The 16,561-nt window shown below is 41.3% G+C and overlaps 1 protein-coding gene across 1 annotated transcript in view; it reads left to right on the forward strand.

Annotated features, from left to right (window-relative positions):
• The first annotated feature begins 5 nt into the window (after positions 1 to 5).
• SNX30 (sorting nexin family member 30) overlaps positions 6 to 16,561 on the forward strand; it is a 32,736-nt gene continuing 16,180 nt past the window's right edge. Inside the window, exon 1 of the mRNA XM_026672300.2 lies at positions 6 to 3,389. Within this exon, the coding sequence (XP_026528085.1) occupies positions 3,219 to 3,389 (171 nt within the window). The 5' untranslated portion in view covers positions 6 to 3,218. The remainder of the gene's footprint in view (positions 3,390 to 16,561) is intronic.

Raw genomic sequence — 16,561 nt, forward strand, 5'->3', positions numbered from 1 at the left:
GTACCTTTTATTTCCATTTATATAGCTAACCATCTCATATATATGACTCTGGGCTGCTTACAGTTAAAACAATATAAAACAACTGAACGATACAATATAAGTTATATAATAGTTTGAAACAATAAAAACATTTTGTAGGTAGTCAGGACTGTTGCTATGTTCTTATTTCGATATTTGAAGGCATATTGCTGAATATTGTGTTTCAACATTTTTTCTCTCAAGAAGTCGTCCTACAAAAAAACTGAATAAATTGTTTGAACTAAAGAGAAGCTACCCATAATAAGAATAACAGAAAAGCAGAATTGGAAGAGATCTCGGAGGCCCCCTGCTATACCATTTCAGACAAATGGTTGTCCTGTCTCTTCTTGAAAACCTCCAGACACCAGCTTAACTTTTGAGGCCAATCAAAATCATGTACACTACCTTGGATTTCAGATCTTTTCCTTAATCTGCCCCCACTGAAGCAGAGATGGGGCAAAACATGAATTTATTTACAGATGCCCATTTTATATTTCAAAAATACGTTATCTCCATTCTTTGTATGGACCTGGAAGGGAGCCGATTTGATCTCATCGATGGACCTCCTCCTTCCAAAGCTCATCTTTTAAAAAATAACAGCTGCCATCTATAAGGTTAAATTTTCTGGTATGCTTTAATCAGTCCCCCTGGGGTTGTTCTTGTTTTTTTCCCTACAGACCTCTCTCACATATTAAAAAACAAGATGAGATTTAATTGCATGGTTGCAGCTCCCATGTTGATTTTTTTTTTTTTTGACATCTCATCCCAACAGTGTTGCCTTTGTATTATACATAATATATGTGTCTTAAATTCCCTGTCCCTTTTTAGAGGGCAGTTTGAAGATTAAATAAGACCTTTGCAGCACTAATTAACTCAGGTGATATTCTGCTCCATTCAGGAGACAAATTAATGGTGATTTCCAGAGGGATTGAGAAATTATGTTCAACCAGCTTTGCTCTCTGTTATATTTCTTTCTGCACAATATAATATTTTCCAATTTTCTTGGAAAGGCCAATATTATGATTTTTCTTTAAGAAATCTACTTCCATGGTATTTTCAGAAAATGGTTACTGCTGCTTTCTTCATAGCCATTTTTCACTTCCAAGAGTAGTCAACAGCCTTGTAAATCTCAGGCGGTCTCTTACCCAGTTTTAACCAGACTCAATCTTGATTAGTTTCTGAGCTCAGCCAACATCTACTTGTGAAGCACACACAGATGAGAGTAATTCAATTTATAAATGGGAAACCTTATTTTAAAGGCAATTATGCATCATCACCAGGGGTTCTTCTTCCTGAGGCCATGCCTTCTGGCAAGTCACCCATTCATTCAAGTGTTTCACATATGGATTTTTATGGAGCAGAAAGAACTTTTTGAGATTGATTTTACTTAGAATTGGCAGCCCAAGGGTGACATGATGGGGGAAAGGATATTCTTCCTATGAAAATTTGCCTACTTTTTCCTCTTAACCCAAGTTTTCTTTTTGACTACGGTAGATGAAATGTATTAGAATAACAGAACAGAATATCAGAATAGGAAGGGGGCCTTGGAGGTCTTCTAATCCAACCCCCTGCTTACGCAGGAAATCCTATACCATTTGAGACAAATGGTTGTCCAATCTCTTCTTAAAAACTTCCAGTGTTGGAGCATTCACAACTTCTGGAGGCAAATTGTCTCACTGATTGTCTAACTCGGGAAATTTCTTCTTAGTTCTAGGTTGCTTTGCTCCTTAATTAATTTCCATCCATTGCTTCTTGTCCTGCCTTCAGATCAGTGGTGGGATTCAAATTTTTTTACTACTGGTTCTGTGGGCGTGGCAGGGGAAGGATATTGTAAAATCTCCAGTCAGAGGTGGTATTTGCTCAAACTACTCAAAATTCCCGATACTGGTTCTCCAGAACTGGTCAGAACCTGCTGAATACCACCTCTGCTTCAGATGCTTTGGAGAATAGTACACAAAACTATCTGCTACAATGTCCTACCAGTCAATGACTACTTCAGCTTCAACCGCAACAATACAAGAGCACACAACAGATACAAACTCAGTGTTAACAGCTCCAAACTTGATTGCAGAAACAGAGTGGTCAATGCCTGGAATGCACTACCTGACTCCCTGTTGTTACATCCTCAAACCTCCACTTCTTTACCCTCAAACTATCTACTATTGACCTCACCCCATTCCTCAGAGGTCTGTAAGGGGCGTGCATAAGGGCACCATCAGGCCTCCTGTTCCTGTCCTATTGTCCCCATTTAATCGTACCTATTCTCTGTATTCTTACTCATGTTTACACTTATACCTATTATTTTGTAAGCGATTGACAAATCAAATCAATAAAAAATAAAATAAAATAGGTTGATCCCCCTTCTCTTTGTAGCAGCCCCTTAGATATTGGAACACTGTTATCATGTCACCAACCCTAATCCTTTTCATTGAACTACCAGACATATCCAATTCCAGCAAACTCGGTTGGGACTAAGTCTTTTAGGTGGACTGAACCTCCCCTACTAATCTCTCCAATCCAACACTGTGTGGAAATGATGGGATTGGTAGTCCACAAACTGGATGGCGAGGGGGGGGGGAGAAGAGAGGCGGGGGCGCACACTGTGTCCAAGATGCTGTTATTGCCAGGAGGGGCTTATTTATTACCCAAAGACCAGTCTTGCAGGTCACAGCCAGGCCCGATGCAAAGGCCTCCAAACAGGCCCGGCGCAAGATTGGGTGGCTTTGCGCGTTTGCCAAGGGTCCCTCAGAAAGTCGGGGGAAGGAGGCGCAGTCGGCGGCCGAGCGCGGGGGCGACAACGCGCGAAGGAAGCAGCAGCAGCAGCAGCAACAGCTTAGGCGGCAGATCCCCCTCCGCCTATGGCCTCCCACTCTCAGCCGAGGGCGGAGTCTCCCCGGGTGAAATTGCTCCGGGTGCCGCCGCCGCCGCGTTGTATCTTCCGCGACTTCGTTCGGCGAGGGAGGGAAGGGAGTCCTGTGGTCGCGGGAGGAGGCGGGTGGTGACGGCGTTGCCGTTGCAAAGCTGCCGTCGAGGCCGCGGAGCAGCCGGCGCCCCTTCCGCCTTTGCCTCCCGTGGAAAAGCGGAGGCGGCTTTCCAGAGGCCCGCCGCTCCCCGGCTGAGCCCCAGCGGCCTCTGAGCGGCAGGCGAAGCTTGCGGAGGGCTCCCCTTCGCCTTCGGCTCGCCCCTGCTCCGCCTCTACCATGTCTGTAACTGGGGATGGCGGGGCGGGGACTCCCAAGGCGCTACCTTCGTCCGGACCCAAATCTCTGCAGGACATCCCGCACCCGCTGGCCGCCTCCAGCAGCGAGGAGCTCAGCGTGGAACTGACGCCCAGCCCGGATTTGCCACTGCCTCGCAGCATTGCCGACAAGGTAGTGTGGCGAGAGCGCCTTTTTCCCCCTTCCCGCAGGGCCCTCCGGCTTGGGCTATGGGAAGGCGCGGGAGCTTTTGTTGCATTTCGGGGTAGCGACCCAAACGTGGCCCGGGGTGGGGGCTACTTCTCCCTTGAGCCAAAATGGTGGGGCTCCTGCTCTTGGATCCGCTCTTGGCTGATCTTGTTCTCCTCGTGGCAGCCACCTTTGTCGGCTGGGGGGAGCGCAAGTTTCCGTACAGATCGGCGTCGCTTTTTTATTTGCAGGGCTTGCTGGTTTTAGGGGTCCTGCGAAAGTCCATCATGCGTGCTAGTGGTGGAGCTTGGAGGCTTTCAAGAAGAGATTGGACTGCCATTTGTCAGAAATGGTGTAGGGTCTCCCGCTTGGGCAGCGGGTTGGACTAGATGACCTACAAGGTCCCTTCCAACTGATGATCTGTTACCTGTCAGTATGTTTATACCCGTCGTGGGATTCACGAATCTCTTTGGGGGTTGGTGCAGAGCTCGGTTTCGCTGTCAAAGTTTGCCCTGATCTCATAGGAGTATGTTGTAAACATGGTGGTGAAGCAATCTCTGTATCGGTGACACTTAAAAGGGTCGAGTAAATTACTTGCTTGTATTCATTGGTGGTACCTGACATGTTTTCAGGGCTAGCCCTGGCCTAATAGCTTCAAGAGGAGGTGTAATTGTATAGTTGATAAAAAGATGTTTGATACGCTAGTTTTTCTTTGGAAAGAAAAGATGCAAATATTAGCAGAGGGTAGGTAAACAACAAAACAGCCTAGAGAAAAGAAGGGAGCAACACTCCATTTCTCTTAATCTAAGGCTTTGCTTCCAATGAAGTGGCAGGAAACTGAAGTCAAATGAAGGTAGTAGCTGCTCATGCCTTTCCCCACTTGACTTCACTATGTGCTACAAGGAGAATTGGGTCTTTGTGCCATGCCTCCTCCTCCTCCTCCTTCCTTCTCCTGAACACTAACTACTACTATGCTTCTTTCACGGAGTAGTTGTGATGGAGCAATGAACTTGTTGCCATAGTCTGCAACTGTTCCCCTTGCACCTTTCTGTAAAGTTTTGCTGATAATCTTCTCTTTGCTTAACAGAACAGGAAGGATAGGGCTGACCCCCCCAGCAACTGATGGTGAGACAATAAAGAGAATAAAAGGAGACGCTGTGCTGCTTAATAGCCCACTTCCACTGAAGGAGAATAAGCAGAGTAATTACTCCTTGCAGAAGCAGCTGCTACTCAGCTGGTTGCTTGAGTGCTCTCATCAGTGAAAGTCCATGTGAGGATGATGTCACTGCATCTTTGTCAAAAACGGGGAAAAGACCAATAGGAATGGCTGTAAATAGTAATCTGCTTTTTATTTCCCGGGTTGCCAAGAGAAGGTTGTAAGGATAACCACGTCTTCTTTTTTTTCTGTGCCCCATTGTTAGACTGCAGTAATAGCTTGTGAATAGCTTGACCTAAAATACTGGAAAAGGCCAACAGCAAGTAGTGTATTTTGTCTTTGGCTCTGTGTTCTGTGGACTGACCTCTTGCAGATTTTAAACCATGATTTATTTTTATTCAGATTTATTATATATGGCTGCCCATCTCACAGACTATGGGTAGTGTGCAACAATCTAATAAAATAATGAATATAAAAGTTGTCTAAATTCATTATTAAAAAGCATTTAAAACAATAAAAACAACTGAGCAAAAAAGAATAATAGATGGCAGGATGTTAACAACAGTGGAGCTACTCATGAGTTCACCCAACCCCTGGAGTCCCCAGGCTTGCTGGGATAACATGGTCTTTGGTGATGTTTTTTGAGACAATATAGACTGATGCTTTGCCAGCCATGCTCCTTTATCAGCTGATCTGAAATCATGTTTGGCAACATATTACTCCTTTGTAGATTGCCTGTGGGGCAGGATGTGTACAACAAGTAATATTATGGTTAGCATTTAGGACTGAGACATACCATCATTCCTTCTCTAGTTCTTCTGCTAACTGTAAGAATATGATATTATGGCAAACTTCCATGACCTAATTTTCATAGTTGATGGCTGTTTCTTGAGAAATGGTACCTGTATTGACTAATGTATTTTATAACAAGTATTTCTAAGCCGTTATTCATCATTTCAGTCTCCCAAAGTTGGTGATAATAAGAAAACAGCCTATAATTTCCAGCATGATAAAACCACAATGCTATACATAAACCGTTAATTTAAACCAGGCCAGCTGTAGTAAAATAAAACCGGACTCCAGCATGTAACCAGCCAAACAGCTAATGAATGAATGACCTTAATTGTTCAGGCAGTATTGTCAATAGGGATCATACGTGATTGATAAATGAATGCTGCAACTATTGATTGATAAACTAATGCAACATTGGTGATGGAAACAAACGAACTGAATAAGAAATGTTCATTTCATGTTTTTGTTTTACAATTTGGAAACCACAATTAAAAAAACAAGATCCTTAACTGAGGTTATTGTACAGACAAGATAATTACAGCAATCACAGAGCAGATGCCTTATATGAACAATTCTGCATGGTTTTTGCTGAGTTATCAAATAAGTTTGGCATGTGGACAGGCAACAGGTTTGCATTCATTTTGCGAATGTGAAGACAGACCTAACCTATTCCTTAAGAGCCAGCTTTGCAACTTTTGCTATAAACTAGTTCAGGGGTCTCCAACCTTGGCAACTTTAAGCCTGGTGGACTTCAACTCCCAGAATTCCCCAGCCTGGGGAATTCTGGGAGTTGAAGTCCACCAGGCTTAAAGTTGCCAAGGTCGGAGACCCCTGAACTAGTGTACCTAGCCTTGTATTCCTGGGGAAAGACTTTCTCCATAGATCTACCTTCCAAATGGTCTGGATTAACACAGTTGGAAGCTGCAAGTGTGTAGTGTTGCTATCAAGGGGCACAGTTCTCTTTTCAAGCAGCATTTGTTCAATATAACCACAGTATGCAGCTGTACAGATAGTCCTGAAGTTTTGACCATTTGTTCAACGATGGTTTGAAGTTAACAACACTGGTGAAAAAAAGTGACGTCATCTGTCCTTGACGTTGTGACCATCGTACCACCCCCAAGGTCATATGAACATAATTCGAGTGTTTGGCAACTGACTTGTTTTTACAATGGTTGCAGCATCCTTTGGCCTTGTGATATCCTGGTTTGCAACCTTGCCAGATTACTTCTGACAAGCAAAGTCAGTGGGGGAAGTTGGATTGCATAATGATAGTGTGATTCACTTAACCACAAGATTCACTTAACAACTATGGAAAATCTGATCACATGATGACATGCTTAAGGGACACATTGCTTAGTAACCAAAATTCTACCAGTAGTTCCAATTCATAAGGAAAGGACTACCTGTAATCTTACTGGTCTGGGGCGCTATTTTAGCAAATGTTCCTCTCTTTCTATTTAGATAATATTGCAATTTATAGACCCAAGTGTAAGAAAATATTTCTTTGCTGGAGTAGGAGAAAGAGCATGGTGTAAGCCGGACTTTGATGTTGGTCCTCTGTATGTTAAAAAACAACTATGGATATTGGAGGGAATGGTGTTTTCATTGTCCCTCAGGAATTTACCTATACAAGTATTTTATTTATTTATTTGATTTGATTTGTCAATCACTTACAAGATAATAGGTATAAGTATATACATAGTTATGCATACACGAAATGGGTACATATAAGAAAAATAAACAATAGGACGGATGGTAGGCAACGTTGGTGCGTTTATGCATGCCCCCTACAGACCTCTTAGGAAAGGGGTGAGGTCAATAGTAGGCAGTCTAAGGTTAAAGTTTTTGGGGTTTGGGGAAGAAACCACAGAGTCAGGTAGAGTATTCCAGACATTGACCACTCTGTTGCTGAAGTCGTATTTCCAGAATTGAGACCAACAACTCTCTCACAAAGTGCTGTGATCGCTAACTGGAAACTTTTGACTCTAACAAGGACTTAGCATCATTTGTCATTTGGTTATTAAGCAAAACATGTGATTTCAGCTTGAGATTTTACTTTAAAGCAGGGGTGTCAAATTCCAGGCCTGCAGACTGGATCTGCAGTGCTTAGATCTGGCCCACAGGGCCACCTTGGAAACAGCAAAAGACTGGCCCACGGTGCTTCTGCCAGCGAAAATGGAGCTTGGGAGGGCCATGAGCAGCCTTCCCGAGCTTAGTTTTCACTGGCAGAGGGTTGTAGGAGGCCGTTGGAGCCAAAAACGAAGCTCGGAAACCTGTTTTTGCTGGCAGTGTGCTTGGGCCACCATAGGCGCCCCCCGACATGACGGCAAGCTGGCCATGTCCCCCCGGCCACAGACGCCCAGCCCCCTCTGCCCCCAAGGACAAACAACTCTCATGTGGCCCTCAATGAAATTGAGTTTGGCACACCTGCTTTAAAGCATTCTTCAGTACTACTTCTTGTTACAAGCCAGGATTGACGCAAAGCTGTTTTTATTTATACTTATTTTATTTATACTTTTATTTATATTTATATTTATAATTTTGAATAATTCCTAATTGAGGTAGTTGGTAAGCGAGGACCACTTCTAATGTTGAAGACAAGAGTGAAAACTAGATAATGCCAAACCAGTACTTAGTAGCTCCAACCAACATAAAATATTTTTAAAAATGTAGTACTGGAAGTCCAGATTCCTCATCCTTTGTTTAGAGGTTGGAATTCCAAGAACTTTAGATCAGACTTCCCCAGTGTAGAATGGAATAGGGATAGGAATAAGAATAAGAAATAGGAATAGGAGTAGAATAGGAATAGAATACTTTATTTGGCCAAGTGTGGTTAGACACACAAGGCGTTTGTCTCCAGTATACCCTGTTTCTCCAACAATACGGCCTCCCCCAATAGGAAGTCCCAGCATGTTTTATAGGCATGAAATGAAATTAAGTCCCTCCCCCCCAAATTAAGGCCTATATTAAAACATGCGAAATGGGGGGAATGGTGGGGGGGCTTGCCATTAGGAAGTACTTTTGTTGCACACTCAGATATGGTGCTGCCTGCGTTGGCCCCAATATGAAGTGCCCCACCAACGCCAAGGTCAACATCCAAGCCGTCGCCGCCTGCCTGAAGATGCAAGGGGGGGGGGAATTAAGTCACCCCCGAAAAGACGGCCTAGCCATTTTTTCGGGGCTCAAAAAAAAAAAAAAAAGACCCTGCCTTATTACCGTATATACTCGAGTATAAGTCGACCCGAATATAAGCCGAGGCACCTAATTTTACCACAAAAAAACTGGGAAAACTTATTGACTCGAGTATAAGCCGAGGGTGGGAAATGCAGCAGCTACTGGTAAATTTCAAAAATAAAAATAGATACCAATAAAAACTTTCTCTAGGACAGCCTGCGAGCCTAGAGCTCAGAAAACAACGCGAGCCACCACCACACCACCACCTCCTCCTCCTCCTGAGTGGACTGAAAGCAGCTGGGGCTGAGGAAACGAAGCCAAGCGGAGCTGAAGCCACCTCGGCTCACGTTGTTTTCTGAGCCCGCGAGCCTAGAGCCAGGGCGCTTTCATTGCATGGCAGAGCTTCTTGTCTCGGGAAACACCGGGCGTCGTTGCTGCCCCCTGAGGGGAGGGCGAATCTGGGCTGCGCGATTGGGGGACTTCGTGGCTTTGGGTGGGAGCGAGGACGGCTGGAGTCCACGAAGTGGGGCTTGCCTGCCCTTGCTGGCTGCCTCTGCTTCCTTAGGGCGGGGAAGGGGCTCATCTGGACCAAGGGTGAGTCTCCCCCTCAGTTTCCCCAGAAGGATCTTCCGTTGCTTTTGCCTTCTCCCTACGTCTTCCCTCTGTTAAAATCCCACACACACACACACTTATTTTCGGGAGGATAGATTTCGTGTCTGAGCATTCTCACATGATGGTGGGTCTTTCCCCCCCCCTAAAAACAGTTAAAAAAAGAAAAAACAATATATCCTCATGCAAGAACTTTTCTGCTTCCGATTACCCCCATGATTACAAGTTGCAAAGGAAACACGGAAGCAGGGAAGCGGCTGCCCAGCTCCAGAGCTCCACACCATTTTTTTTCAGAGGGGAATCTGAATTTCAGAGTATAAGCCGAGGGGGGTTTTTTTTAGCACAAAAAATGGGCTGAAAAACTAGGCTTATACTCGAGTATATACAGTATATGAGAAACACGGTAGAAGCTCTCAGTGTACATGCAAAGCAACAGAATAATGATAATCATAATAATACCAATTGAGGGGAGTAAGAAGGATAATAAGGATACTGCTTGGGTAAATACATAGACATTGTATAGCACTGTGAAAATTAAGTGCTCAGCAGAATGATGGCCTGAGGGGTGGGGGGGAAATGTTCCTGTGTCTAAATGTTTTGGCCTGTAATGCCCTGTGGTGTCATCCTGAGGAGAGTTGAAACAGTTTATGTCCAGGATGTGAGGGGTCTTCAGATATCTCTTCAGCCTCCTTCTGACCTGTGCAATATAGAGGTCTTCTATGGAAGACAGGTAGGTTGTAATGAATTTTTCTGCAGTCTTAACTATCATTTTGAGTCTGTTCTTGTCCTATTTGGTTGCTATACCAAGCCAAACAGTTATAGAAATATGACAAGCTCAATAATACCTCTGTAAAACTGTATCAATAGCTCCTGGAACAGTCTGAACTTCCTGACTGATGCAGGAAGAACATTTTTTTGTGGTGCCTTTTTAATGATGTTTCTAATGTTAAGTGTTCAAGTCCTGGGAGATAATAGAACCCCACGATTTAAAGGACTCTCCTGCTGATACTGCCCTATTGAATATGGTAAGTGTGGTAAAATAGAAGGGCTCTTCCTAAAATCCACTCTCAACTCTACCAATTTAAGCATATTGATTTGCAGATAGTTACAGCTGCACCACAGGGCAAGTTGTTCAACTTCCCGTCTACATGCTGACTCATCACTATTTCTAACGAGGCCAATGACTGTTGTGTCATCTGCAAACTTCAGTACTTTAACAGAAGGATCCCTTGAAGTCCCATCTAGGTACCATCTAGATAGGTTGAATAAGGGAACGCTTGATTTTTTTTTTTAAACAGTTCACAGATTCTATTGCATCAACTTGCCTCACATAGGAGTACACTTATCGAGAGTAAGTTGAGAAGAACTATATCTCATCTGCTGCCAGAGTGAACATCAATACTGCTTGACTTTTAAATCTGATAATGTAGGTTGCTTTATCCTTTTTAGCCAGTATCAATATGGAGAAAGTTAATTATAGTAACTCCAGTCTGATGCTGGATATTGGCCAGAGGTAAATCTATATATTTTAAATCAACACAGAAAACTTAATGATTTTTCTCTCCCTCTAAAATAAATGTTGGTTTAGGTGATTACAGGCTTTCATTAACAGCTAATTTTGGAGAGGGAACTTGAAAGATTCAAAGTAGTGATAATACCTCAACGTTTTAGCAAGGTATTAAGTATCACAGGATAACATGGAAGCTATTAATTATTCTTGTTCTCTTTAGTTGTAAATTTAAGAAAGTTGAATTGTTTTAGTTCATCCATAAAGAGCAGAAATGATTACATGAGAACTGAAGTATTTTAGCTTATTCTTAAAGCTGCTGGTTTTCAACATCTCTTTAATTTTGTCTAGGTTCCGAAATGAAGGAGGGTTGAACCTGGGAATTCTAAGGCCGATGGTAAACTGGGAAGTTGAAAAATATTGAAAAGGAAGGCAGTGGGAAAACATAGTTGCCAAGAAAATTGCATGGTTATACCTATGTAGTTATCAGAAGTCAAGTTTAACTTGATGACTTTACCTTTGATATTGCTTTAGCAGGGGTTCAAATGCAGTAGCAGGGGTTCAAATTCCATAGAAAATCCATAATCAAATTCCAATGTAGAAAAGCAGAATATTTAGCTCATGCTGTGATGTAGAAGTAGGCATGTCTCAGATATTTGTCAAGTTGATACAAACACTTTTGAGGGAAATTGAAAGTTCCAATAATTTCAATAAATCATATGATGCAATAATTGACACATAACATTATAAACATATTGCAAAGATGACATAAACATCTGTCCTGATTGACAAATATTCATTTTGCATAAACCATCTTGCAGAGATGAGAGAAGAGGAAGTCTGCGGTGCTGTTTCTTCCTTGAATGACTTAGGATCATTTGCAACTATTTGGGCTGTTCTGTTTGTCTCCAAGTTACCAACTTCTGCTTCTCCCACAAATACAACTCTGTCAAGATGATATTTTTGCTAAGTTGTAGCTGTTTGTGAGATTTTTATCTAGCAACTGTGCAGTTTTTGGTTGCATGTAGTCTTTCTGTTTGAGGAAAGGCAGTGGCGGATTAATTGTGCTCTTTAGTCATTAGGTGTTAAAGCATAATTAAAGGTTAAGCAAAAGGTCAGGAGATTTTATTGCATTTCATGAAAAAGTGGGCTCTTTAGAACAGTGCTGGCAAACCTTTTGGGTTCAGCATGTCCAAAATTCAGAAAATGTCTTAACTTGACGCTGCTGCTGTGTTACCCCCTCCTCCTGAATAAAAGAGAAACAATTCTTTACGTATTCATTTATAATTCAACAAAATTTACATAATTGCAAAAGTTGATTTCACACGATCACTGATAATGTGCTTATTTTGGAGACTGGAGATGCAGATATCCTATGTGCATGCACCTTGAAAATGAGTGTAAGCCATCACCCTGTGCAGCATTTGGAAGACAACAGAACTGCTACATTTCCTATCACATTTTGCATTTACCCTTTCATGTCATCACCAATCACAATTCTGAAGCTGACAGTCTGCATGCGAGAACATAGATGGCGAGAATCCATTTTAAGTTCTGACTGGTGCAGGGTCACATATTTCTTGTGTTTTTATTCAGTTTCTTTAGTAACACAGAATAGTTATTGTCAGGTATTGGTGAATCACTCAAATCACACTGGTGGTGTGTCACTCAAAACGTTGTGGCATATCACCTTTGACACGCATGTCATTGGTTTGCTCTCTGTACTCTAGAAACATTCAGCTTGGCATAGGGTTATTGTCCAGTGGTTTATTTGTATACCTGTAACGCTTGCACCAAATTAGCAATGTTATCCAACAAAACTTGAACAAATGGGACTTCAGATAGGAATGTGGTGCTTGAAAATTCTGTACCACATATTCTTCATTTAGAGAGAAAGTTACTATCCCCGTTTTGTTCTTTCCCATCTTCTTTGAGGAAAAAGGAGAGTTGATCTAATTTCCCACTGGACTTTTTCAAGGATTGTAACAAGGAACTGCTAATATTGTCTCTGGACGTTCTCCTTGGTTTCTCACAGGGATGAAAATCAAGGTAGTTCTGCCAGCAGCCTTGTGTTTGATTTTGATTGGGGAACCTACTGTCAAATGGAGCTGTTTTGTAGTTCTCTATCTTGCTAATTTTATGGCTTCAGACATACCCTACCTTTTTTTTCAGTGAGGCCTATGAAGCAGCGGCTTTCTCAAAGTGACTTTCACGTGTAGAACAGGCCACCAAGACGCCAGAATCAGCCTTGAGCAACATTCTCCTTGCAGAAGAGAAACGTGGCTACAGAGACAGATTTTGGCTTAAAGTGGAAAAATGACATTGCTCTTTTTCAATTCTATGGAGGAAAAAAAGGCTGGTTTCTTTTCCATGAACATGGGAAATGTTATTTTTTGGAAGCACTACCCAGCTGGGGAAGGGGTGTTCACATCTGGTGCATTTATTGCATTTTGCTTGAAGACAAAATCGACTCAGAGCAAACTGCCCTTTCATAGTACATTCTAACAGTAGTTGCTCAATATAAAGCCTGAAGTTAGTGTGTATGCAGGTAAAGACCACCTCGTATTTGTGGTTGAGATGTTTCTTGATATCTAAGAAATACTGTACAGGATGCCAGGCACAATAATGCTAGTCCTTGTGTAGTAACAGAATGTGCCGATCACTGGTTAAATGGAATGATACAGGAAATTGATATTGCATCACAATCTTTCCTATTAACGAAAGGTCCTTATTCCAAAGAAGATTGCACTGCCACATAGTTTCTGAGAAATGAGTTATGTTGTTTAACAAACCAGATAACCTCTCTAGTAATTTATATAATGTAGAGATGAGCCGGAAAAAAAAGTCTGTGTATTTTGGAAGAAAGATATTGGAAAATGTGTTCAGGAGGTACATTAAAAACAAGTGTATTTGTAGTTACAATTCAAATGTGATGGGAATGGTGACTTATTCTGATTGCTTAAGAGCTGTGGTGGCACAGTGGGTTAGAAAGCAGTATTGCAGGCTAATTCTGCTCAGTTTTTACATGGAAAATAGAAAATAAGTTCAAAAGTTGCATAAGTAACTTAAAGCAGTTCAAAAAAATCTGACAAAATGTTCCTTCAGTGTAATTGTCTAAAATATTACTAACACTAGCTGGATATCCGTGCTTCGCTACAAAACTATGTGATCGGGCTAATTTTTTGGGGAAGAAAATAAGGGGGGGAAATATGCCTCTGCCTACCAGCATCTATCGGTATTCATCTGGCTAGCGTCCTGTCAGTGTGTGAGAGAGTTGAGGGCTGTTTGGAAACTGAAACAATATTTACTGTGTGAGCAAGAAGGAGACAGCAAGGAGCCTGGGCATGGCTTAGGTCAACTGTTCTGTACTAAAGCTGCTTGCGGCTGTGAAACTAAAACTGAAGCTGAAAGTCCTCTCCTCTGCTTGTGTTTTGCCTTTGGGAGAGATTTCTTTTCAGGTGGGGAAGGGAAGTAGAACTCCTTAGCATCAGAGCATTTTAATAATAATATAGGAAATACTAATGCTCTGATGGTCATTTCGAAAAATCTTAGTGAGCACCTAAAAACCAAGAGGAATCTACATGCCAACTTTCAAGTTTGTAGGCTTTACGGTTCTGGAGATTTTGTGATGATGCGTGAGTGGTATTTCGCTTTTATATATAGGTTACCTCAGGAAAAGGATATTTTCATTAGCAAAGATATTCCTTATTCAAAGAACCAGGAAAAAAATTCTGAAAAGAAAAATCAGCCTTGTAATGCATATTGCAGTACAGGTAGTCCCCGACTTAAATGAACCCAGGAGTTCATTTAGTGACATTGAAAATAGTGGCTTAGGGTCATTTTTCACACTTACAACCATTGCAGCATCCCCAGGATTACGTGAACAAAATCCAGATGCTTGGCAACTGACTCATATTTATGGTGGTTGCTGTGTCCCAGGATGACGTAATCACCTTTTACAACCTTCTGACAATCAAAATTAATGGGGAATCCAGATTCACTTTACCTATTACTATCTTAACAACTGCAGTGATCCACTTAACACAGTGACAAGAAAGATCATAAAATGGAACAAAAGTCACTTAACAATTGTCTCTCTTAGCAACAGAAATTCTTGGTGCAGTTGTGGTTATGAGTCAAGGACTAGCTGTACTCCTATTCAGGTGAGACATTTCATGTTGTCTTCTGGGATAGTTATTTTCATTTTACAGTACTGTTTTCCAAGAAACCACCAAGATTTCAATCCTGTCACACAAACTTGGTTCTTATCTGGCTACCATTGAAGTCCATACATCATGGCACCTCTAAAAGCTTTAGTTCTCTTTGGGCAATATTTTCATTTGCTTTTAATTCATGAGGAATCCTTTCCTTCTTGAAGTCCATCTTCATTCGTGAGTAGCTACTTTTGTCTTGAGGTGTTCTTAGCTTTTCTCATTCTAAAGATCTTGAAATTCTTCTAAGACAGTTGATGCTTTTTCTCTAGCAACAATTCTGTACAGTAGCATTTGGAGAATGAATTCAATATAATCATTTAGGATATGCTTTATATATATTGCAGTATCTGGATTTCATCTTATGTAATATAAGCAGACTAAGTATTATGAGAGGCTGGAAACTTTTCTGCCATTTGTTTGCTTTATCGCATCTGCTCCCATGAGCCTCTTTTATTTTAAAAACCGACAATTTGCAAAATTGACAGTAACATGTAATCTCTGATGAGTAAGATTTCCTTTCAATTTATTTTGTTAATAAAGAAGCAACTAAAAATGTGGAATTGTCTTTGTTTTTTATTTCAAACTATTTTTAATCCGTATGCAATTCTGCAATTTGCACTGGGAGATGGAAAAACAGAACAAAACAAAATGTTATGAATCAAGAATTCCATTGGTTCTTTTAAAAATGCCAAGGTTGTAGGCTAAACTGGGAAGTGGAAAAAATATATCACAGAAGAAAACAGTGGCAAACCACTAATGTTGCACTGCCAGAAAAGCTAGATGTTTGAGTTCATTAAAATCTCAAGAGTTAAGCACCGCTTATTTCACCTTTACATACAGACAGTGCTTTCTGAAATGAAAAGATAATTTTTAAATTATCAGAAGAAAAATAAAGAGAATCGAACACTGTGGTGGTAAAAAGCTCATGAGTTTGAGAACAGAACAGTCCATTTCCTCTTTGGACTATGCCAAACTTCTTCCACAGCATGCTGTTGTGGGCATAGCTCAGACGTACAAGGATTAATTTTTGGAAGCCATCGAAGTGCCTTTACGATGTTATCCAAAGGAGGCTCAGCGTGGCCTGGAGGGGGAATGAAACATTCCAAAGTTCTATGGAAAATTGTTTTCTTGAACTGGTGAATTTTACATATCCCCGCAGAAGATCATAAACATTCCTTCCTTATGCCAGTGGTATTGATTTACCAATCTCAGAATTTCCAGAGGCATAGAACTGGGCATAAGGAGGATCCTCAAAAGCTGGAAGCAGCAAGAAGAATAATTCTTAGCCAGAAGGCAACCATGAAGGTGTAGAAAGCATTGTCTTTTGCAGAGACAGCTGCAGAAAGAGAGTTGGAAAATAAAATAAATGGGTTTAGAAGGGAGTTCTTTAGCTGAAGGTTTTGGCCGTAATCCATTTCACGATAGTTATTAGGGAAATATTGGCATTAGTAATTGAATTCTGTCTAAAGACTAGAGAAACAAAATATAAATAAGCACATATGTATCTGACAGAACAGAATGGAGGAAACGAGCAAGCAAACTTTTAATAAGATTTGAAAGATAACTTTTTAGATTATCAATGTCTTTGGCCTTATTCTGCTATAGTAAAGATAATGTTTGCCTACATTACAGCACTGTGATAAGAATCATAAGATAACAAAGCACTGAACACATGAAGGTCTGTAAAAAATATGTCTAAATGCTA

Source organism: Notechis scutatus, chromosome 2 (genome assembly GCF_049901735.1).
Source record: "Notechis scutatus isolate UNSWTSFEM ecotype Mainland chromosome 2, rNotScu1.2, whole genome shotgun sequence".
NCBI lineage: Eukaryota > Metazoa > Chordata > Lepidosauria > Squamata > Elapidae > Notechis > Notechis scutatus.